Here is a 25,757-nt window from a genome sequence, read left to right as displayed (position 1 = left end):
AACAGAGCAACTTGGGTCTCTCTTTTTACTTTTTCCCCATCTTTGCTACCCTGTTATGAAATATCAATTCTGAATCATAAGGAAGCTTTGTAATCACCAGAGTGCGTGAAGGTTGGGACATGGTGTCAAAATATTAAAAAGCACCTAGTGGCTGACTGGTGAACATGCTGGTGCTAGTAGTGATTTATAGGGAAGCTTGCAGAAGCATTTACAGTGCTGCATAAAAAACATATCGGGGGGGGGGGGGGGAATCCTAAACATCAAACCAAAACTTGTGGGTTTGTGTGGTATGGGGATAAATTAAACCTAAAAATAGGTGTAAGATGGTAGGGGCAAGATAGGGATGGGGAAAATAGATTTTGTTTATCTCTTTATGGTTGGTTGGTCCAGGAAACAAGGGATGGTGATGTGAAAATCAAACTGTTGTACCTTCTGTGGATGGATAGATTGTAACTAAACTCCCAGTTTTTAAATGGAAAAGCCCTCTGTCTGCAGTGTTAATGTAAATTTAGATGCTATGATTTTCATAGAATCATAGAATATCAGGGTTGGAAGGGACCTCAGGAGGTCATCTAGTCCAACCCCCTTCTCAAAGCAGGACCAATCACCAATTAAATCATCCCAGCCAGGGCTTTGTCAAGCCTGACCTTAAAAACTTCTAAGGAAGAAGATTCTACCACCTCCCTAGGTAATGCATTCCAGTGTTTCACCACCCTCCTAGTGAAAAAGTTTTTCCTAATATCCAATCTAAACCTCCCCCACTGCAACTTGAGACCATTACTCCTTGTCCTGTTCTCTTCTACCACTGAGAATAGTCTAGAACCATCCTCTCTGGAACCACCTCTCAGGTAGTTGAAAGCAGCTATCAAATCCCCCCTCATTCTTCTCTTCTGCAGACTAAACAATCCCAGTTCCCTCAGCCTCTCCTCATAAGTCCTGTATTCCAGACCCCTAATCATTTTTGTTGCCCTTCGCCGGACTCTCTCCAATTTATCCACATCCTTCTTGTAGTGTGGGGCCCAAAACTGGACACAGTACTCCAGATGAGGCCTCACCAATGTCAAATAGAGGGGGACGATCACGTCCCTCGATCTGCTGGCTATGCCCCTACTTATACATCCCAAAATGCCATTGGCCTTCTTGGCAACAAGGGCACACTGCTGACTCATATCCAGCTTCTCGTCCACTGTCACCCCTAGGTCCTTTTCCGCAGAACAGAATTTAACAGAATTTTAAGTGATAGAGGATGAGAACACATTGCCCTTTCCTTCAGAGTCTTATAATAAACATTACTGCTTCCACAACCATCTACTGTGTATAGTTTTGCAAGGCTGTTAGGGTGTGCAAAGGCCGAGATTGATATCTACATAGGAAAACCTGCATACACCAGGAAACTGTCTGGATAAATTTTGGTTTCCCTTAATTGACCCTTTGTAGGGAGGGGGATGCTTGTTTCCATTTGTTCTGATATTCCAAGATTGCAAGAGACATAGTTAAATTCCAGGATATCCAGAGAAGGCTGGAGTTTTTTTCATAGAAGTCCAGTGCCTGCCTTCATTCTGCTAAAATATGAGATTGTGGAAGGGAAAATGAGATCATGGAAAGTAAGCATCCCCTGGTTTTACCTGGACTTGTTTCCTTCCCACAGCTGTGGCGCTCGAGCACTGTGGAATTGTGGTGCAAGGTTTTTGGGTGATTTGGGGAAATGGGGTGCATGCCACAGAACTGCAGTATTTTTTCCCTCACCCAGATCCACCCTGTTAAGCTTGCAGCAGTAGAATTGAAAAGCAACCTCAGGGCATAATGCTGAAAACCTAAAACTTGATCTATTTTAATGTAGACCACATTATTTCAAATAAAACTACATTAATTATTAGTAATGCACAAGCTACTTCAACAAAAGAAACATCCCTCTGCCTCCCTTTGTCATTAATATGCTGATAGGTAGGATTGGCAGACTAGTGCTAGGTCTATGAAAGAGAGAATGGAGTAAGCCACACATGAAATTTTATTTGCTAGGTTTAAATACAGAATGCCTGAGATTTGGAGTGTACTTGCTGTTGTCATAGCTCTTGATAATGCCAGCAGATATTATTTTAGTGAAACAAATATTGCAAACTGGGGCTGCAGGCTGTTTATATGCTGTGACTGACACATGGCAATTACATGCTTGGCAAATACCTGTTCTAATTTTTCTTCAATTTTATTGCTCTGCTCTGCAATGCCATAATAGTATATTTGTTTTGCTTTCAGAAGGGATATTTATACTGTGTGACCTATTGGAGGAGGACTGTTTCCCACGTTAATATTCTTCCACTTTCTGTTTAAATTATAAAAGACCTCTGAAGTAACTGTTGGGTTTCTCCTTTTATTTGGCCTTTTTTTGAGTCTACTTAATTTTATTTCAAAATGAGTCTCAAATAACAGCAAATCCACTCAACTTTAAACTTTAAAACTACATTTTAAATAACCATATTATTGGCAGGGCTGCTAGCACCACCTATTATTAAGGTTGCCCGACACTTCTCATTATAAGACCCTGTTTTCAGTTGTTTATTACTTTGCCAATCTTTAACCATTTAGGGTATAATTTTCCATGCTGGGTGTCTGCCTCAGGGTGATTTTTAATTTCCTCCTAAAAAGGTTCAGCTGTTTCTGAGACCAGGGCTAGGGGAAAAAAAAGAAATATTGTTTTGCCTGTGTTGAACTTTTGAGACATCTTCTTTGAAATGCTCTAGTATCCCCATACTTCAGAACAGGGACTTCAGATTTGATGGGGGGGGTGCCCTTTGTGTCAGGGATGTGCCTTTTTTCAGCCTTGTAAAAATCCCTCCAAATGTGGCCAAGTTATATTACAGTTTGCATGTGCTTCGTAGAGACTTGCTAGTGCATTACAGTTAAAATATCTGAAGATTCCACGCTCACTGAATATGCCCCAACCTCTCCCAGCTCCTAGCACTGGCCAGACTGCACGTGTGCCGTGCCCAGATGGTGACTAAGCTACTTCAGCCCAGGGCTCCAGGAATGAAGATGATTGTCCCTCTAATGCAGTGATACCCAGACTGAGGCTCGCAAGCTGCAAGTGGCTCTTAAATGGGTCTTCTGCAGCTCTGTGCAGCACATATTAAGAGTGTGTGATTTAATTATTAATTAATCAGGAAGCGTTTACTATGTTAACCAGTTGTAGTTGATAAAATTATTATTTATTATTTTATTTTTATATATAAGACTTTTTTGGGTAATGTTGATTGCTAATTTGGCTCCTGAACCAGTGAGGTCTGAATATCGCTGCTCTCATCTACTCCGGGCTGGAGTGGGGTTGGGCACTGGAACTGAGACCAGGGAGCCTATCCTGTGCTCTCAGTGAACCCCCTGCTGGCACCCAGACAGCATGAAGGAGAAAGCCATCTGATTCAAATGCAGAGGGGACAAAAGCCAGACCAAGTGGGGTGTCAAAGAAGTATATATTAGCACAAGGAGTCTGGTGAGACTGGGACTGGATGGGCATGGAGGATAGAACTATGAGTCATGGGTGGATGAGGAAGATGGGAAATGTCATAGGGGGAGAGTGGGAGCAGTTGGTTGGGGAAGGTAATGAGATTTGAATGAGAAGCTGTGGGGATAGGGGGAAGACCTTGGACTGGCTGGACAAAGACTGTGACCACGAACCAGTGTGGTGGGGAATGGGTGGATGGGCAACTGATCAGGCAAGGAGCTAGGGTATTGGGGGAGAACTTGGACTGGCTAAGCAAAGAGACTGGGACAAGGAGCCAGGCATTAGGGGAGAGACTGAGTTTTGCTGAGAGGTCTGGGGAGCTGGTGAGAGGAGAGAAAGAATGGATGAGGAGCTTGGAAGGGTGAACTGGACTGGCTGGGCAAGGAGACTGGAGGCAAGGAGTTGAGGTGGGAAGGGGGTAATAGTTGCGTGGGGAAATAGCAGAATGTCTGAACAATTTTTTTTCAGATTTTTTTTAAATCATTCCTATCCGGAGACTTGTAGTTTTGTCCTGGAAGCAATTATCACCAATTGACAAACTTCTAGTAATAAGAACCTGGGGTAGAAAGCGTGGTATGACTTTGTCAAGTTAGTATTACTGATCTGAGCTACTGTAATGAGCTCATCTTATACCTTTCGGATGTCACTGCAGATAAGCTTCAAATTGTCTGATGTGCCAAGATTTTTAAATCAAACAAATCTTCAGGCTGCAGGTTCAAAATGTGTTTAATGCATTGGAGATAACAGGTTTCGAATCAGCTCTTGTAGTTTAATGTGAGGCTTATTTTAAATGTGACCTTTAGAAGCCTATAGTGCCATATATACTACCTCCTCCCCTCAGATTTTCTAAATTCATTAAGTGACACAGATACTGTGTTTCTTTATTTGAGATGAGGAACCGGGTATGTAAGGAGAGTGCATTGGTCTTAGTTTTCACTTAGTAATTTGTAAAATGTATGGTTTGTAGCTGCCTACTATTGACCTTCCTGATTCATTAGAGTTCATTATTGTGTTCTGGTTATAATTCATTCTGCTGAACAACATGCACTTGAAGACCACTTAACCTTCCTCTTGTCCTTTTCTAGGTTCCACTCAAGAGATTATGTGGTCTTTGCTATCCATATGCTTGATTAATGAATACTTTGTAAAGTTTTGACTGTTGTAGAGCAGTCAAAAGGCAGGAGGAATGTTGTATATAGCAAACCTATTTAAAGAAGTGTTGTTTTTTCAAGGCATTCAGAAGTCAGCAATATAGAGATTTTGACCAATTTTATACAACTAAATGGCTACTAGACTTTTTTTTTTTTTTTTAAAAAGTGACTCCTCTGTGAAGACATAGTGCAAAAGTAGTTAGATACTTTCACTTGAGACAAAACTTTGAGGAATTTTTAAACACTCTTTGTGTCCTAATATAAAAAGTGAAGTACGTTGAAGCATGTACAAGAAATCACCCTTATTAGGCAACCTCTGGTCTTAAAGCTACATTCCTAAGGCTCCTAGTATATGCTAAATGCCACCTTTTATTACAAGTCCATCTGTGTTATGCAACAGATGGATGGAGTTCCTTGTAAGGTTACTTAAAAATTTCAGCGTATACAGACTTAGACCACCTGGAAAGAATTACAGAATTGATGTGGCTACACAAGTACATTTTTCTGGTATAGTTGTACACATGCATTTCTGTAATACTTATTGAATCCTTTTTACTTTGAATTTGAAATACTGTTCACATATTTTATAAAATAAATTGAAAGTCTTTTCTTTTTTAGAAAAAGAATTCTGTAATGCTAAGCAGATTTGTTTCGCTTAAGACTTTGCTGGTATGGGACATTAAGCCAGATGTTGTACCCAGATCATTAGGGTGAGAAGCTAGTGCATTAAGTCATGAATAGAAAGGAGTTTGCTGGTCTACATCGCACACAGTCACTATATAGTGTGACTTGATTGTTTCTCTTTGCATAAGAGACCGGACAGGAATAGCAGATGTTATTGCATTTCAAGATTCAGTGGCGTTGGGAGAGTCCCATGAAGAAGCTTGCACAGCACCTTCTTATACCATATATGGATTTAGAAAAACAATTAGTCCCTCACTTCCATAAATAGAAACAAGGTGGGTGAGGTAATATCTTTTATTGGGCTAACTTCTGATAGTGAGAGAGAGAGAGACAAGCTTTCAAGCTTGGACAAGAAGACCTGTGCGTAAGCTTGTCTCTCTCACCAACAGAAGTTAGTCCAATAAAAGATATTACTTCACCCGCCTTGTCTCCATTATCTTGGGACAAACACTATTACAACAACACTGCATACTTACATAAATACTAATTCTGAAAAATCTTCTGTTTCTGAACCCAGCACACGCTAACTAGAAACTATTTACTATCTGCAAATAGTTCATGCACGTAGTGACTTTATTTCTCTAAAAGTCCAAATATTTGCAAAAGATGAACCTGTTTCTTCAAGTTGCTGAATATCCTTAACTCCAGTTAACTTCAGTATCTTGCAGGAGCAGTGTCCTGTATCCCAAATCCCTCCTTCATGGTGACTATTTATTCTTGGATGATAAATACACTACATTATATGTTTCTTAATATATACAAAATCTATCTGAATTCTACATCAATTTTTGGGAAAAAATACAGTTTCTCAAGGTTTTCTTAGTGTAGAACACCTGTTAATTCTTCAATAATTCTTTTTCCTCACTCAGCCGTAGAAGAGGGAGATGCAAAATTGAGCTTGTCAGGCTGCATCGGTGTGAGAAATTGAAATTTCTGGTGTTAACATTACTGATGACTAGAATTGAATATTTGGCTTAAATAGCAGTTTTGTCACTTAGTGATAAACAGTTATCTGTCCAAAAAGAGCAAATTATGGGTGTTCAACATAAATTAAAATTACATATTTGTTTTTTATTGCTATTTTTAAATCAATAATGTATTCCACCCTATTCAAGTATGCACAAATTCTTGAATAATTACACAGAACTTCTAAGAACACTTTTGAGGTAAGCTTTCTACAGCTACAAAATAACAAAAATGTTGTACGGTAGATTTTAAGCCTTGAGTTGTAGCTGAGTGAATTGATCATGTCTGACAGGTTCTACTTCTGATGGCTTTCAGTTTAAGTAGAAGTGACAACCACCAGCAACTGCAGATATGTTTTAGCTGGAGCTGTGTGAATGAGATATTTTCAGTAATGGGGCATTTACTAATGGACTAAAGAGAACATACTGAAGCTATAAATTGAGTTTCTGTGGCTTTAGACAGATCCATGTAATAGTGTCAGGAAACGTATTCATAAATAGCTGGATGTGAAAAAATAATTACTTGTCTGCTGATAGACTTACTGGTTTCATTTTATTGATACTCTTTTATGCTGATGTTTCTGAATCTGACTTTGAACAGCTTATATTAATGTATTATTTTATGCAATTTCACTCTTGATCCATAGGGAGCGATCAGAAAAGATGGCAGCTATATATCAGTTTTCCTAAATCTTTGTGAAACCGTTTTAATAATCTACCTATTAAAGTTGAGGTATTAAAATAACAAGTGGTCCTTGGTATAGGACCCAAGACTCATTTCCATTTGCTCACATTGCCGTTGTGTTTAATGATCCAGCGTATCATGTAATAAAAAAAAAAAGATGATTTTCATTCTATAAGTGTAGGGTTGCTACCTGACGGTTTCTCTTTACAAGCTCAGTCTTAAAAGCTAGTTGAAGATAAACTGAATCAACATTTAAAGTAATTGATACATTACTTTAGCAAATGAAAGTGATTCCTTTGATATTTTTAAGCTAATGAAAATAGAACAAAGCTTATGTAGCTGGAATTTCTATGTAGTACATGAATACAAAGGGAGCTGCACTGGGAGTATTGAGTGTTCAGGGTATACAGAATCAGGCCTTTACTCTCTGCTCTGAACACTAATGGGTGTTTGCAAATATTTGTGAGCTAATTTAAATGTACACTCTTTAGTCAGATCTTCTCAAATGTGTGCAGTAATCAACCTTTCAGTGCATTTGTTGCAAAACATTTACATACTATGTAAATTGTGCTTTGATTCTTCTAGATGTCCTATTTCTGCCACTTCTGTGTCTCGGGAAGTCTCTGAAAATAGTTTAATATTTATTCCTCGGTCATTTTAAGTAACAGTCACTTTTTGACTGAGTCCCTGTATGCAGATACTGTTTTGACATAAACATATAATTTAGTGCTAAATCATTTTAAAAAATTGTCAACTACTTATTGTCCTAAAAACGTAATGATGTACAGGACCAGCTAGGCAGTCTAGTATCTGTGCAATATGTTGACATGTAAGGTCAATTTATGTTGCTGATAAAACATGAATATCAACAGGCGAACAGAAAATCCCACAGATTAGAGATTTTAGTTTCAGGAAATACTATTTAAAGCATTCTCTTTCAGAAACTGTAATTTCTAGAAATTAGTCAATTAAAAAAAACATCAAGTCATATGTCCATTTAAGGTTTCTTTTTGCTTTCAGATTTTCTTGTGTTTATGCAAAAGAGGTGTTTCGTAGCTAATTTTCTGTTTTACCATTAGGTGGAGCTGAGTTGTCCAAAAGAGATGGCATGGAAAGTCAACATGTACAGAGGATATCTAGCCATCTGCCATCCTGAGGAACAGCAGCTTAACTTCATTGAGCGCTTGGTAGAAATGGCCAGCAGTTTAGCCATTCGAGAATGGCGAAGGCTCCCTCATGTAGTGTCACATGTTCACACTCCCCTTCTGCAGGTGAGATTAAGAACATAAGAACAGCCATACTGGGTCAGACCCATGGTACATCTAGCCCAGTATTCTGTCTTCTGACAGTGGCCAATTCTAAGTGCTTCAGAGGGAATGAATAGAACATGTAATCATTGAGTGATCCATCCCCTGTCCTCCATTTCCAGTTTCTTGCAGTTAGAGGCTAGGGACACGAGGAGCCAGGAGTTGCATCCCTGACCATATTGGCTAATATCCATTGATGGACCTGTTCTCCATGAACATATCTAATACTTTTTTGAACCTCGGTGAGGTGTTTGCCTTCACAACATCTCCCTGGCAACAAGTTCCATAGGTTGACTGTGCATTGTGTGAAGAAGTACTTTTGTTTGTTTTTTCATTGGGTGACCCTGGTTCTTGTGTTATGTGAAGGAGTAAATACATACTTCGTTATTCACTTTCTCCACACCATTCATATTTTATAGACCTGAATTATATCTCCCTCCCCGCTCCCTCTCCCCCCGTTTGTAGTCTCTTCTCCAAATTGATCGGTCCCAGGCTTTTTACTCTCTCTTTATATGGAAACTGTTCCTTCTTCGAGTAGTGTCCCTGTGGGTGCTTCACTGTAGGTGTTTGCGTCCCTACACTTCTGATTGGAGAAGTTTGGTAGCCGTGTCTGTTAAGCCCGCACACATGCTGTCTCTCTTTGTGCTGTGCCTCAAGGAGGCTAGCCAAGGCATGTGGGCTAACAGTCCTCAGTTCCTTCTGAACCGCCCCGGCTAGAGACGGAGCCCTTAGTTGTCCATTATTGGATCATTAACTCTACTTTTCAGTTGTTAATCTTTAGCTTTTAGAAACCCTTAGCCTTTTGTTGACTTTTATTTGGCCGTCTTAAAAACCAAACAAACAAAAAAAACTGCAACAAAATGAAGAAAGAAAACACTTTGTTCTTCTGTCAACCTCTGGTGGAGGGAGACCCCTGGACAAGAGTATGACCAGCTCTCCAGGTTTCAAGAAATGTCACACTTGCAGTGAGGTGATCCTGGTCCTGGACAAGCACTCCCAGTGCATTGTTATGTGGGCCGCATCCACACAATATATATAATAGAGCTGGAAGGGACCTTGAAAGGTCAGAGTCCAGTCCCCTGTTTTCACAGCAGGACCAAGTACTGTTCCTTATTTTTGCCCCAGATCCCTAAATGGTCCCTTCAAGAGTTGAACTCACAACCCTAGGTTTAGCAGGCCAGTGGTCAAACCACTGAGCTATCCGTCCCCCATGTATTACCTGTATGGCCCTCAGGGCTGCAGCTATGTGCTGATTACCTAGGTGTTAGGAGAGCTCTTGCATTCTACCTCAATAGGACAAAAGCCTTCAGGAAGTCCCCTAAACTATTTCTCTCTGCGGTGGAAAGATCTAAGGGCTCAGCTATATCAGCCCAAAGATTATCCAAATGGGTCTCAAATTGCATCAGGCAGTATTACCAAATTCATAACATGACCCCTCCAGTCTCAATCCATACACATTTCATGAGATCAGTCTCATTTGTCTCCTTCCTCAAGGATGGCCCCGTCTCCGAGATCTGCAGAGCAGCAACGTGGGCGTTAGTCCACACCTTTGCAGAACATTACGTGATCACTAGGGACTCTGCCTCTGATGCCAACTGAAAACTGACCGTTTATTCCTACCCTTTGTTTCTGATCCATTTGGTGCACATCCCAACAAACCTCTCCAGTGTCAGCAACTCTTCCTTATAGTCTGGACCTTCCCTCTTATCCCATGACTGCTTAAAATCCCTTCATTAAAAAATGATTTTTCAAGTAACAAGTTTCAGTATTTTAGTAATCATAAGAAAAAGATTTTGATGAAACATAGTTGATATTTCTTGGAGGTTAGGAAGGGCTAGGGGAAGATTCTCAAGTAATTTTATAGCAAGAAAGAGTTCTTTTGTTACACAGTACTCATAAGTGAAAGGTTATTCCTGGTGATATTTTTAAATTAAAATTGCAACATTTATATTTTGGTTGGAATTCCTTTATAAAGGTTAGTGTTGCCATGGGAGGTAAACTAAGCTTTGAAAAAGTTGGCCCTGTGGCTCAACCTTTTCTTTTAAGGGACTTTGGACTAGCTTATAAGTCATTGGAAGGGCTCCCATGCACTTCAGTGGCCTTTGGAATCAGGCCCATTGTGAGGATGTGATGCTATTGCTTTATGATAACACCTGTGGAAATGTAGAATGGATCTGTAAAATTATTTTCTTTTCTGTTCAACACATTGTAAATACAGTACAGGTTTCAGAAGCCTCAAATCTATAGGTTACTTTGAGTCTTAGCTGGACTTCTTCAGTCGAGCCAACTGTTTGAAGTCAGTGCCATTAAAAGAAAAATGTGTGTTCAGGAATGCTGGCATTGCTATCATAGGAGTAGAGTTCTGAACACTAAAGTTATGTCTACACAGCTGTAAAATACCCGCAGCTGGCTCTTGTCAGGTGACTTTGGCTCACTGTGCTTGGAAATTGCAGTATAGACGTCTGGACTTGGCTCAGGCTCTGGGACCCTCTCCTCTCCTCTCCTCTCACCCTGTCTACTCTGCAGTTTTATAGCCCTACAGCCTGAGCCCTATGAGCCTGAGTCAGCTGACCCAGGCTAGCCACAGCTGTGCCACAACTTTTATTGTAGTGTAGACATCCCCTTGGCTCAAGGCTTGGGGTCAAAGAAGAACTTGTTTTCTAAAACTCTGGCATTAGTGAAGGACTGTCTTTTCCAAAGCGTAATAGTGCTCAGCTGAAAACTACTGCAGACTCTGGGCACCTAAAGCTTGATGAGCATGTGTAGTCTGTTGAAATGAAAGAGGAAATGGTTCAAAATTGTAACTCTTTAACCAGCACAAGGGACTTGCGTCTGTGCAGAAACCAAAAGCAAGACTTGCCTCAGAGGCTGGTTTTTCATGCCCCTTTGTACATCTCTTGAAGATTCCCTCTTGTACAGCGACTTCCTGTCCACCGAGACATATCATACAGTTAGGAGACTAGGTGCCTTCTCACTCCATTGCAGCCCTCCTTCCTCTTCCCCTCCTCTCCTGCACAATCTGACTATGAAAATCAGGATCAGAACACTGAGGAAGGGTTCTTTCCACCAGACTTTTTGGAAGACTATGTAGGGAAATAATTGCGAAATTACTTCTTCTGTAGGCAGAATGTGTTTCTTCTTACTGTAGCGAGGCAATGACTCACCAGCGCGGCACCTCCTGCTGGTCGTCTTGGGAATTAGCTCTTTCCAGCCCGGAGTGCCCTCTGCAGGCCGGTGTTAGCAGGCTGGAGTTCCCTAGCACTACTCTACTCAGGTACCCTGCTCAGCTCCCAGGCAGCCAGGTCCTTCTCTCTCTACGGCTGGAGAGAGACTGCCCCAGCTGCTGGTTCACAGCCCTTTTACAGGGCCAGCTGTCTCCTAATTGAGCGTGGCTCCAGCTGTGGCTGCCTTCCCAATCAGCCTTTTCTTAGTGGCTCTCAGCCTCAGCCCTCTCCAAGGTCTGGCTTTTAGCCCTTTCAGGGCCGGAGCAGGGTGATTCCCCCGCTACACTCACCACTATGGCTGATTCAGATCCACTGGGTGCTCAAGGTGATCAACAAGAATAGTGCTGCCTACTTACTTCATGCTTCGTACTTGAAACTTCGTTTTGGTGACCTGCATGAAAGGGAGCAGGAGGCGCCAGCTCACATCCTAGTTTAGTAGCTCTGTGATGTGCCTGGATGAATGGGGACATCCTGTTCAAAGATGAATCCTTCAGAGAATTTCCCCTAATGCTGCAGAGGAGGCGAAGGACGGGCAGATGGAAGACCTCTGTATTTGAGAGTATGTCTGCACTACAGCCACTAGAATGGGACAACTCTAGCAGTGTAGCGTAGATGTGCTGATGCTGGTTACATCAATTTATCCCTTGTGCTGATGTAAGGAGGGAGGCTCAGTTAGGTGCTATCCCATCGTGTATCCTGGAGACTAAGGTGCATGCTTGTATCCTGCACAAAGGTGATCTCAGCTGTTCCCCAGATACAGTATAGAGTGGATAATGCCAGCAGCATGAAAGGTAGAACAATCCCACTTCAGACTGGGTATCACAATACTCCAGGTCTTGGGAGTAAGTTGCCTTTACTGCAGAAAAAAAGTCAGCTACCCCCTGCTGGATAAAAGGAAGCATGGAGCTGGAGGCAGACTGCTCCTGAAATGGGGTGTTTCTGGACCTAAAATTCCAGCAGTGTAGCATTCCACTGACTTGTGCAGAGAGAGAAGTGAGGAGCAATTCATTAATTCCGGACTGCAGGAACCTCCAGCAGGAAAATAAACAACTAATTCAATACCACCTACATCAACTGACATAACTCTTCTGGCAAATGTCAAGATGTCATTTAAAAGTAGGAAGAAAATGTTTATAGCATAAGACTTTCCTATTTTTTTGTGGAACTGCAGTACACTGTACATAGCATGTGCATAATTTCTTAAGACTATCTCATGTATGCGTGCCAATCCTTGACTTCTGTGTACAGAAACAAGTACCGTTTCAACTGGAAAACCAAGCATATAGCACACAGAGACTCGGCCAAACTGTCATTTCTGTGCTGTTTTGCTACTTAGTACATACTACCTTTTATCTCTTCTATTTCCTATTTTTAGATTAGAGCTGAACTCACTGCCAACTCTTGAATCGTTTTTAACAGAAGTTATTTTGACTTCAGAAGCAGGCATGCGATTATCTGCATTTTTGCAAACAAAGTGTATTTTCTTTGGAATAATAGAAGTAAAAAGCTGGGTTTTTTCTCCATTGTTAAACAGGACTTCAAGCTTTGGGTGTTTGTTTAAAGGCTCAGTGTTTAAAATTTGTTAGTCCTTTTTCTTGTCATCTTTAATGACCTTCTCCAGAACCTGCTGCAGGGTTTGACAGCACTTAGGGCTAGATTTTCTGGGGTGTATGTGATATGGTGTGTGGAGCTTTTCTGTTTTGTTTTGTTTCCTTATGTAAACCTAGTTTTATTGGTATTTCAGATTATGAAGAACTACAGGCATTATTTAAAACCAGTATTTTTAATCTTTCTCCTTGGCATACACCTTACTCAAAAATAAGATCCACATGAAAAATTAGGGGAAAGAGTTTCTTCTTCTTCTTCGAGTGATTGCTCATGTGTATTGCACAATAGGTGTGCATGCTCGCCACGTACATTGGTGCTGAAAATTTTTCCCCTAGCAGTACCCGTAGGGGGGAGCGCCCCCCCCCACAACCCCTGGAGCAGCACCTGCCTGGCGCGGTATAAGGGGGGCTGTGCTCCGCCCACCCTCAGTTCCTCCTTGCCGCCAGTGAAGGTGCGTCGGAACTTCTCAGCTCCAGCTTTGCTGCGGCTTGTCCCCAGAACTCTTTGTTTGTTCAGTAGTACCTGTATTCAGTTAGCTAATTCAGTTAGTTTAGATAGTCATTGAGCCTGGGCTGGGGCATGACCCGCACCCCAGGCTTTAAGTCGTGCGGCTCTTGTAGGCGCTCTATGCCAAAGAGTGACCTGCATGCGGATTGTCTGCGCTGCTTGGGAGAAACCCATATCAGCGAAAGGTGCAAGATCTGCAAGTCTTTCAAGCCCTGGACTAAAAAAGAAAGGGACATCAGACTCTGGGCCATCCTGATGGAGTCGTCGCTGACCCCGACCCTGGCATGCCGCTCCGAACCAGCACCCGGCACCGCGGCATCAGTACGCGGAGGCCCTCCGGTACCATTGTCCAGTCGGCACCGCTCCCCGTCCATGGGGCATGCCAAGAGGACCGGAAGGCACCGAGGGAAGGCAACGGCACCGAGGGAAGTCTGGGACAGAGGCTAGGCCAATGTCGTGTAGTTCTCGATCCCCCTCGGTCCCTAAGCCTCTGACTCGCGTTGAGTGGAGTAGCCCGGGCCCTTCGGAGCAGGCCTCTCTGGATGTCCGGATGCCATCTGCGCCCGAAGCCCTCCAAGCAGCCAGGAACATCATGTCCATGTCGGTTCCCAGAGCTCTGCCGATGTCGTCCCCACGCTCCAGAGGCAAGCCGCTGCCTGGATCACTGCAGTTGCCACTGGCCCGGTACTGGTCTTGGTCGAGGGAACGTTCCCGTCATCGCCCAGTGACCGTTCAGGGCTCAGTCCATGTAGATCGCCCTCGACACAGGCCAGACTGTCCAGATGAGTGCCGTCCAACCAGGACTCCCAGCACTGCTCGTCTTCGCGAAGCAAATATCGATGGGACCGTGGCGGATGTCGCCAACGGTCCTCGTGTCGCAGGAGATACCGCAGTCGGTCGTGGCACAATCGTCGATACCTTTCCCACTCGTACTCCCGTTCCAAGTCTCCACCAAGGCACCGTAGCCCCGGGTGTCGATTGCTGGCGTCTCACCGATGCGGGTCCACCCGTCGAGACCGTTTGTGGAGCAACTACTACCGTTGGTGCTGCTCCTCCACTTCGAGATTGTGGTCCCGTGGCCGACGTAGATCCCGGCACCGCCGATACTCCCGGTCCAGGGGCAGCTGTGGATCATACTCCAGCCCGGCCTCCCCTCACAGATGCCCGTCTACAGGCCAAGCTAGCCAGCCCAAACAGCAGGCTCTGCCGGTACCTCAGCAAGCACGATGGCACCAAGCATCGTGGCTGGCCCAGTGGTACCAGTGGGCACGGTGGCCTCCAGCACAGCCCCCGATGGGGGCTCACTTGGTGGCCGGGGCCTCAGAAGCACCGTTGGCGTCCATCTTTAGACTGCCAGAAAAAAGGTTGGTGGGACCTGTGTCCTCAGTACCGTGCATGGAGTCCGATCAGGTGGTGGATCCTCTGGTGCCGGACGACACCCAAAGCACTGCACGGGCTTCACCCGGTCGAGAGGAGCTGATTGTGGCCCCACCCCCTCTGTCCCACAGGAGAACTACCGGATCCACCAAAACCTCCTAAAAAGGGTGGCAGGGAGTCTCCATCTCCAGGCGGAGGAGATGGAAGAGCCCTCAGACTCCCTGTTCAATGTGCTGTCCTCTTCAGCACCGGGCAGGGTGGCCTTGCCCCTCCATGAAGGGGTGCAAGAATTTCAAATGCCCTGTGGCAAACACCAGCCTCGCTGGCACCCATCTCTATAAAGGCGGCACGCAAGTACTTTGTACCCATGAAGGGACACGAGTATCTGTATACCCACCCGGCGCCCAACTCCTTGGTAGTCGAGTCCGTCAACCACAGGGAGCGGCAGGGGCAACCAGCTCCGACCCCCAAAAACAAAGACTCTTGGAGGCTGGATACTTGTGGGAGAAAAGTTTATTCATCGTCAAGCTTTCAGCTGTGAGTAGCAAACCATCAGGCTCTCCTAGGTCGCTAAGAGTTTAACCTCTGGGAATCCCTCCAAGTTTGAGGACTCATTCTGGGAGCGAGATAAGAAGTTTAAGGCACTCGTGGAGGAAGGGGTGGCGGCCGCAAGGGCATCCCTGCAGGCCACTTCGGATGCAGCTGACACAGCTGTACGGTCCATGGACTCAGCGGTGTCCGTGAGACAGGCGCCATGGCTTCTGGGCTCTCCAGCGAAGCGCAGTCGTCAATGCAGGATCTCCCTTTCGACGGGAAGGCTCTGTTTGCTGAGGAAACAGACACAAGGCTGCATGGCATGAAAGACTCCTACACGACCCTCCAGACCTTGGGCCTCTATGTCAAAGGGGGGCTCAGGCCCATCATGGACCTGCGAGGCCTGAACCACTACATGGTGAAATTCAAGTTCCGCATGGTTTCTCTGGCCTCCATCATCCCCTCCCTGGATCCCGGGGAATGATATGCTGCCCTCGATCTATAGGACACACACTTCCACATCCGCATATTCGAGGGGCACAGACGCTTCCTCTGTTTCGTGGTGGGAGAGTCACTACCAATTCATGGTCCTACTGTTTGGTCTGTCCACTGCCCCCAGGGTCTTTACAAAGTGTATGGAGGTGGTAACGGCCTACCTCAGACACCAGAGGGTCCAAATACTTCCATATCTGGACGACTGACTAGTCAAAGGCACCTCCTGGTCACAGGTGAGGGATCATGTAGCGCTCCTCTTGTCCACATGTACTGCCCCGGGCCTGTTTATAAACAATGCCAAGTCCATGTTAGTCCCAGTCCAACACATAGACTTTATTGGGGCGCTACTGGACGCAACGTCGGCTAGGGCCTCTCTCCCACCAGACAGGTTTGAGACCCTGAAAGGGCTCATCGACTTGGTCACAAGGTTCCCGGTGACGACAGCCAGGGCTTGCGTGCAACTGCTGGGTCACATGTTTGCGTGCACATATGTGGTCCGTCACGCCAGACTCAGAATGAGGCCCCTCCAGCTCTGGCTGGCCTCGCAGTTCTCCCAGGCCACAGACAGAATGGACAAAGTCGTCACTGTGCCGAACTCTGTGATTTGCCTCCCTGCAGTGGTGGTCCGCCCCAAACAACATGCTCCAAGGGGTCCCATTCAGAGACGGGGCCCTGTCGTTGGAGCTGGTGTCCGACGCGTCAGACCTGGGTTGGGGGGCCCATGTGGGGAACTTTCAGACCCAAGGCCTGTGGTCGCTACAAGACCTACCCCTTCATATAAACGTCAAGGAACTTAGGGCGGTGCAAATGGCGTGTATGGCCTTCTGTTCGCACCTGGAGGGCAAGGTAGTCAGGGTCCTCACGGACAACATGACCTCGATATTCTATATCAGCAGACAAGGCAGGGCCTGATTCTCTGCCCTCTGCTGCAAAGCCCTCAGTCTCTGGGACTTCTGTATAGCCCACGACATCTACCTAAAAGCCTTCCACCTGCCGGGTGCCCGGAATGTGAAGGCGGATTGCTTGAGCAGGGATTTTTTCCTCTCCGCACGAGTGGTCTCTACACCCGGAGGTGGCTCACCAGCTCTTCCGAAGGTGGGGTACTCCCCAGGTGGACCTATTTGCGACCCGGAAGAACCGATGATGCCACCGGTTCTGCTCTGGGGGGGGGGGGGGCTAGGGAGGGGTGCTATCTCCGATGCCTTTACCCTGTCCTGGTCAGGCCAGCTCCTCTACCCCTTTCCCCCGTTCCCGCTGATCAGCAGGGCCCTGTAGAAAATAAAGACAAAGCCAGGGTCCTCCTCTTTGCCCTGGCATGGCCCAGGCAGCACTGGTAAAGGACCCTCTCGGGACTAGCTGTAGCTCGCCATGGCAGTTGCCGCTCCGCCCGGACCTGCGCTCTCAGGACCAGGGCCGCCTCCGCCATCCCAACCTATCAACGCTTCACCTCTCGGCGTGGCTACGTGGTGAGGAAAGGACATGCTCGGAATAGGTTCAGTGCATCCTCCTCGAAAGTAGACTGCCCTCCACTCGCCAATCCTCTGTGGCGAAGTGGTCTCGTTTTTCGAGGTGGGTGGCAGGCCAGGCTGTTTTCTCGGTGGCCGCCCCAATCCAGCTTATCCTTGATTACCTCCTCCACCTGAGGGCCCAGGGACTGGCGCCCTCGTCAGTCAGGGTACACTTGGTGGCCATATCGGCCTTTCATCCCCCAGTGCAAGGGCACACGGTGTTTTCCCATGCTATGACTGCCCGGTTCCTTAAGGGTTTGGACCATCTCTACCCATATTCCAAGCCCCTGGTTCCACTGTGGGACCTAAATCTGGTGCTGACTCGTCTCATGGGGGACCCACTTGAACCACTGGCCATGTGTTCCTGGATTCACCTCTCATGGAAGGTGGCCTTCCTGGTAGCTATCACATCAGCCAGGTGGGTCTCAGAGATCAGGGCCCTAACCTCCGAACTGCCGTAAACAGTTTTTCATATGGACAAGGTCTAGCTCTGCCCACACCCCGCATTCCTCCCGAAGGTGGTCTCCGCCAATCACATGGGTCAGGATATTTTACTGCCAGTCCTCTGCCTCAAGCCTCATGTGACTAGTGAGGAATGCCGTCTTCACACGCTCGACGTGAGATGAGCTCTGGCTTTCTACCTCGAGCGGACCAAGCCATTCAGAGTCTTCGCAACTGTTTGTCGCCTCGGCTGAGTGCGCGAAGGGTCAGCTGATTTTCCACTCAGCGGCTTTCTACGCCCATCACTTCGCGCATCCGTTCCTGTTATGAGCTGGCGGGTGTTCCCCCACCGCCCATTGTGAGGGCACGCTTGACTCGGGCGCAGGCCTCGTCAGCTGCCTTCGTGGTCCACGTCCCCATCCAGGACATTTGTAGGGCTGCCACGTGGTCTTAGGTTCACATGTTCACTTTGCACTATGTGATAGTCTCCTAGGCCAGGGATGATGCTGGGTTTGGCAGGGCGGTACTCCGTCCTGAGAACTTGTGAACTCCTACCCACTTCTAACAGATATACTTTGGAATCACCTATTGTGGAATACACATGAGCAATCACTCAAAGAAGAAAAGACAGTTCCTGTTTCCGTAACTGGTGTTCTTCGAGATGTGTTGCTCATGTCTGTTCCACATCCCACCCTCCTTCCCCTCTGTCGGAGTTGTCTGGCAAGAAGGAACTGAGGGTGGGGGGAGCTCATCCCCCCTTATGCCAAGCCAGGCAGGTGCCGCTCTGGGGGTCGCAGGAGGGCTCTCCCCGCTACGGATATTGCTCGGGGAAAAACTTCCTGCACCGGTGCACGTGGCACCTATTGTGGAATAGACATGAGCAACACGTCTTGAAGAACACCAGTTATGGAAAAGGTAACTGTTTGTCTTTCTTGTCATATCCTGAAAGGGTTGTGAAAACCTTTTGAGAAGATTTCTTTTAAGCACTTAGAAATGTCTTTGTGAGGCATTTTGCACAAATTTAAAAAGTCTCTCCCATGAAGAGTGGGCAATATAAGTTCAACATGACACAGCAAGTATGAGTCATAATAGCCTGAGTGGGGGGGAAAGAGAGGAATGATAGCTGCTGGTGATATTATACGTAACTCAGTAAGGAATGGCACATCTTGAAGGTTGAAAAGCTAAGCTTCTAATTAGACAGAAGGCTACTGGTGTGGTGGCTGACTCTCCCACAATTTGCATAGATGCTGCACTATAGCCAAAAAGGACTCCCACCTCACAGCTTGCAGTATAAAATATCAAAACCTGATACATTTTTCAGATGATTTTAGCTGCCTGTATAAATATTTTAGAACTTCAACAGATGCTTCTTTTTTTTTTTTTTTTAATGAATCAGTACCACTGCCAAGGAGGGGAACTTTTTAGCTGTCAAAATGTTTTTTTGAATTATTGATCTGTTTTTCCTGACTCTGTTATGGAAAAACCACAAAGACAGAAATAATGACATTGAACATCCATATGCCAAATAATTACCTTTTTAAGGAAAAAGCTGCAAAGGACAGAACTTAGAGTTCTGTTAGTATCAGAATATCTTTTTCACTTTGTTAAAAATTGAACGTCTTTCAACTGCCATTGAAAATATTTATGCCCCATCTATACCAGCCAGCATGAGCAACAAAATTGTGTTTTCTAGCTTAATCACACTCTTGAGTACATGGCACACTTCCAAAGCCTGAAGTGTAAAAGATTTGAATGCCTTTGGGTCACAGAATAACCTGGGAAGCCAAGATTCTGGGAAGTTTTAAGAAGTGGGATTTGGAAGAGGCTGTCAGAACTTTTGGGTTTGCCATTATCATTGAAAAGGATAAGTCTTAGGAAGGGGGTTAATTTAGGGCGGACCTGTGAAGATTTGGTTTGGGTTTTCTTGTAGTTTACTCACTTGCCATTTAATATCTTAAGTTCTAAGCTGCCTAAAAAGTGAGTGTATGATCTGTAGGTAATTATTGTCTGTGGGTAAAATTTTCAAAAGTGCCTAAGTGACTTAGGCCCTTAGGACTCTGTCTCATTGGCTTTGAGGATCCTTCATGCTTAAAGTCACTTAATAAAATTTGACGTAGGCTCCTGACGCTTCTGAAAATTTTACCTTGTGCCCTTATTTTTGTGTTGTACAGAGTCTACTAGTTACTAAAAATTGGCTCGTGTTACTATTTTGAAAGTTTAACTTTTCACATCTAGGCTACTGTTTCAACCACAGCCCTGTGCAGTAGTGATGGAAAGATAGCACCAACTGTTAATTTCTTAATGGACAAATCCTCATGTCATTAAAACCCACCGTTACCTTTGTTGGCAATTTTAGTAAAAAATCCTAAATTGGTTGGGCTTGGGAGCTACCTTGACACATAGACATAGTGCATCCAAAAGAGGGTAAGATATGTTGCCAGGACAATGGCAAGAAGCTTGCAGGGTTGCTACCCGTGGTGTACCTGTTTTACACATAAATTGGACTTAGTTTTTATACTAAGAATCTGACCCCTTACATAAGCAATACATTCATGTATAAAGCCCTCTCTTGATCATTTTTAATGAATGTGCTTTATGAAGTTTCCCTTACGATCTATGGCTTTTGCAAGAGTTAAGATAGGTCTCTCTTCCTTATTCTTAGTACTGGATATGATCCATAAATAGCAAAATCTTAAATCTGAAAGATCTATAATACATAACTGAAATCCTTATGCTTGTGTGGACATGTCCTACACAGTAGCCTGTTTCCCTGAATTTTCCTAATCGTTCATGCTGCATTAGATGGATAGTGAATGAATACATAAGGTTTCTACATCTTAAATAATGAGTGTCAGAGTACAGTTTTGATAAATAATAGCAGAACACTTAATTTCTTTGAAATGTTGCATCTGGAGGATGGCTTGATTGAATTAACTCCTTGCTACCAAGAGTTGGGAATTTATTTAGCTTTTTTCAGGGCTGGCAATGGAAGTGCCCAGAGCCTCCAGCATGAAGGATTAATGTTGCTAAATAAAATATTTAAAAGGTTCCACATGTGACATCAGTTAAACTTAGTATTTTTAAATAATCTTTTTATATATATCCCCAGTGTAGAAATGATAAAATAGGCAGTGATTGATGAAGGTACAAACCAAACAATGAATTTGCACTGCAGTAATTACTTTTTTATATCAGATAGTGTGTGATTAAATACCTGCAAGAAAATTAAATTTACGTGATGAATGGAAGTAGTTAAGCTATTGTGTGAGCTGATACTGAGATGATTGTGGGAAAATATTACTTTCCTTAATGTATTTTGTTTCAAGAGATTTGACTTTGTAAATGTGGAATGATTTTTGAACAGTTATTTTATTGAGTTGATTAACAGTGAATGCAAATGTTATCTATTGAGAAGTAGCTTAGAGGATAGTATATTGGTTTAATTGCACTATAGATGATTAAATTCCAGTAGAGAGCGTGGGTCTTTTCTGTAGATTGTTGAAGTTCAACAAAATGTCTGCTCTTTCTTGTAGGTGTGAGTCTGCTGCCATCTTCTGTTTGTTCCTTTCCTTGATTTGGGCGTGCTGGATGGCTGTAAAAGTCACTTTTAAACTGGTTAAATACTATGAATGTTCACATTTTTGAAATGTCTTCTTAGTTTTAAGCAAGCATAGACCGTATTTTATGCAGTTATGCTTTCATTGTGGAGTTCAGGAAGGACCAGTAACTATTTTTACAGGTTCTATGAAAAGTTTGCATTCCGTTGATTTAGGATCAGTACTTTTATTCCAACCTGCTACTTTATCATAAACTGGGTGCTCTCTACTATTTTCTGATTGTCTAAAGTTGATATAAATTCAGATTGTATTTGAGAAGGCTTCCAGTCAGAATTACTTTGTTTGTTTTCAAGCAGTAATAATAATTGAATCATATGAAAATCTAAATAAACTTTGAAGGTTTTCTTTCTGGTGATTAGAGTGGCAGCTAGCTAGCCAGCCAGCCATTGTTGTCATTTGGATTAGGGATGTATGGAAAAAAATACTCACTGTTGCAAAATAAAACTTGGAGAAGATGCAAAAAATTGCAGGTTCACCACCTCTACTGTTTCTGGTTTTTATGAAAAATGAGTATTTACAGGCACAAATTTTATATGCAAGACTTGTTGAAAGGGTTTTAGACAAAATAAAATAAATATAAGTTCTATTGTTAGTTCTGCCCTATGTGAGAAGCCATGCTAATTGGTTACCTGAACTTTTAGGTTGGTCCCAATTTTTTTCCCCCAAAGATATTGGTAAACACATACTATTATAGAGGAAAATAGCTACAGTCAGTAATGTCCACTCAGAATGTACATGGTGTTAATGGTTAGGTCTCCTCAGAAAGACAGGAGTGCACAGAGTGAAGTGCTTGTTACTTGATTTGCCTGTCTGGAAAAGATGAACATCTGAACCATCTTACTGGAATTTTGAACTGAAGAGTGTAGGGAAGCACTTTAAACCTTTTTTTAAGACATCACCTCTGGCATGAACTGAGTCTCTAGACTGGTGATTCAGGGTGGTGATTCAGGGTGTCAGTGATCTTACATTTATTGAAATTCTTATCTCAAAATGCTAATTCTACCTTTTGGCTTAATAATTAAATTGGTTATTGACTGTGTGTCTTCACTAGAGGTTATGAAATCCTCTATCTCATCAATAACCAGTTTGGCAAAATAAGAATATAAATAGCTCAGCTGTGTACTAAGTGACTTAATCAAATTATTGGTGGATATCTTCATCTGATAAAACAGTGTGGACAGCTCCTTATACGTCTGTATTGCTGCAGTCTTAAGATGGACTTCCTTGTTTAGTGACCAAGATTTTATGTCTTGTAATTCATATTCCTTAATCCTTCTAGGCAGCACAGCAAATCATAGAACTTCAGGAAGCAGCACAAATAAATGCAGGGTTGCAGCCAACTAATCTAGGGAGGAATAACAGCCTGCATGATATGAAGACTGTCGTAAAGACTTGGAGGAACAGGTTACCTATTGTGTCAGATGACTTATCCCATTGGAGCAGCATTTTCATGTGGAGACAGCATCATTACCAGGGTAAAACTGCCTGGTCCAGCATGCATTCATCATGTAATTTTCCAGACCACCCACTGTTTTAAAAATATTTATTTTTGTAAATGTATGTCCATTCTCTAGTTTCAAGCACTCAAGAATATAATTGATTTTGATATTTAAATGATCAATTTGAAATAGAACTTAGTTTTAAAATGTTGCATATTTTGCATCTAAAACATACATTATCAAAGCTAAAAAAAAAAGTTCGAGTATCTTAAATTTCCATAAGTCATTTATGTTCATGTGTATTTTCTTTGTATAATGTTTGTTTTATAGTAACTTTTTACTTTCTGTCTCTCTAGCCATTGTAACTGCCTATGAAAATAGTTCTCAGCATGATCCCAGTTCCAATAATGCTATGTTGGGAGTTCATGCTTCCGCTTCAGCAATTATCCAGTATGGAAAGATAGCTCGGAAACAAGGACTGGTCAATGTAGCGCTGGACATATTGAGTCGTATTCATACTATCCCTACTGTGCCTATTGTGGATTGTTTTCAGAAGATTCGGCAGCAAGTCAAATGCTACCTTCAGCTGGCAGGAGTCATGGGCAAAAATGAGTGTATGCAGGTATGTTTGTATTATCTGTGTCAAGACATGTTGCTGGGGACTTTGAGGGTTTGATCTGCCATCAGGTGTGCAGAGGGGGGAAAAAGACTCACAGGATTAAGTGAAGATTTAAACTAAGTTTTGAGTGACTTATTATATATGTGATGAATAGTCACACATTAAATATTAAAGTCAGGATATTAAAGTGAAACTGAGTGAGTTAAATGGGTAAGAAAAATGGAATGTGATGGTAAGCAAAAGAAACAGACATACAGTATTAGGTTTAGTGAAATTTAAAAGTGGAAAAGGCAGTTCATGGCCTACCAAGTGCAAGGGATAGGACCCAATAAAGAATTTAGCATAAAAGCCAAGAAAAGTTGAAAAAAATTCTGCATCTGTTTAGATTTTTAGAAAGCATTTTTTTATTTATTTAAGAATTCGAACAGATTGTTGCTTATTAAACGTCAAGAGAATTTCTATTTTGGCAGCTTTTTAGGAAGCTTTTTCCTTTTATTGATACAGAATTCTTTGTACCAGACTCTTTCATAAAAATTTGTTTAATAGGGCCTTGAGGTTATTGAATCTACTAATCTGAAGTATTTCACCAAGGAGATGACGGCTGAGTTCTATGCACTGAAGGGAATGTTCTTGGCTCAGATTAACAAGTAAGTATGTTGGTTGGATGAGATACCAGCATGCATCTGGGAGAAGTGCAACATAAATATTTCAACAAAATGTTTAAGCAGCTAAGTTGTTCAAATGTTAAACCAGTATAAAATCAGGATAAAAATGAATATACACACTGATACTTAGCTTCTGTGTGGTTTTTAATAGTAATACACGTCCCTTTACCTTTTCAAAATATTGTGGAAAAATTAGGTCAAGTAATCCTTGCACTGCTTCTATTAGAGAAGTTTTACATATTGAGAAAAAGTAAAGTTAACTGACTTGTACAAGGCTCCACAGTGAGGTTAGGACTCAGAAGTTCTCTGCCTAGTTTGTTTTGTATGACAAATATAATATCATAATAAGATGGGAGCTGCCAAAAAAGGAGACATTAATATGATTAAGTTTTTGGGTTAAGAATTACTTTGAGAAAACAGTTCACTTATGAAAAAATTCTGTTCAACCCATAAAATCAGAGCTGTCTGCTGAGCAAAAGTGGTATGCTTTTGTTCACTGTACATCCCTTTCTTAAATAATAGCTATTAAAGGAATAAGAAACAATGGTGACGAGATACAGCAAATTGTCTAAGTAGTCTGAATCACACAATATGGCAGTGCCATATAATAAACTCCTTTCAAATAATCATATTGAAAGCTTGATATGCACTGCAAAGGTCTTGCCTGTAGCAGATTAAAAACATTAAATTCTAAGGCTTCCTTTTAAACAGATACCTGCCACCTGTTTTTCACCCTCCATGTTAATAAGTGTTTTATTACTGTTGGGAAAGATACGGCACTTTTAATCCAGAAGGCAAACTAATTTACAAGCTATAGGTCAAATTTTATCCCGTGGCACCTATGCAGTTTCAGTACAATTCAGCAGGAATTTGCATACCCATTTAAAAAGGCATTATTCTTGCATGCTTTATGTAGGGGAATCACTTCACTTATCAGTACAATGTAGCCACTCCTTGAGTGAAATTCATCAGCTTTTAAACTGTACACTGCAACACTACATAACAGATCAGGGCAGGAAATGATGACTATCTTCTCCGATGGAAACTACAGGGAATTTTAAACAGGGCAGAATGTAATTACTTTGATGGGAAGTGAAAGAGGATCTTTAATGGCCACAAATGGGCTTTAGTTGTACACTTCATCTGAAAGCTAGGCAGTTTAAATTTTTAATGGGGGCAGATGAAATAAATAATTAATGATGTCTGTCTAGAATCCAAGCAGATTTATGGGGTAGAATAGTAAGTTTTTAAATGCAATTATAAGATATTTACTCTTCTCCCTTTTCTGCAAAAGTATACTAAATTAAGTATAGAATTTCAGTAATGTATTTGTCTCCTACAATTAGCAAAATGAAAGTGGCAGTTTTGCATGGCACGCCTCAGTGAATGAGTGAATTCTTTGCTGCCTATAAACTGAACTGGAAGTTAAGTCACC

At 43.0% G+C, this 25,757-nt stretch overlaps 1 protein-coding gene across 3 annotated transcripts in view; it reads left to right on the top strand.

Moving 5' to 3' along the window:
• The window catches only part of TRRAP (transformation/transcription domain associated protein), a 154,311-nt gene that overhangs the window by 85,880 nt on the left and 42,674 nt on the right, over positions 1 to 25,757 (top strand). For 2 of the 3 annotated variants that reach the window (XM_084641926.1, XM_084641924.1), the window contains 4 exons: positions 8,061 to 8,252; positions 22,879 to 23,074; positions 23,395 to 23,660; positions 24,204 to 24,304. In XM_084641926.1, the coding sequence (XP_084498052.1) occupies positions 8,061 to 8,252; positions 22,879 to 23,074; positions 23,395 to 23,660; positions 24,204 to 24,304 (755 nt within the window). Of the gene's footprint in view, positions 1 to 8,060; positions 8,253 to 22,878; positions 23,108 to 23,394; positions 23,661 to 24,203; positions 24,305 to 25,757 lie in introns of all 3 variants that reach the window. The other variant, XM_084641925.1, reaches the window with a different exon arrangement.

The sequence above is a fragment of the Lepidochelys olivacea genome (assembly GCF_965140295.1).
Source record: "Lepidochelys olivacea isolate rLepOli2 genome assembly, chromosome: 10".
Classification (NCBI taxonomy): Eukaryota; Metazoa; Chordata; order Testudines; family Cheloniidae; genus Lepidochelys; species Lepidochelys olivacea.
The sequence above is the reverse complement of the archived record's forward strand: the minus strand, read 5'-3'. Positions and strand labels throughout refer to the sequence as shown.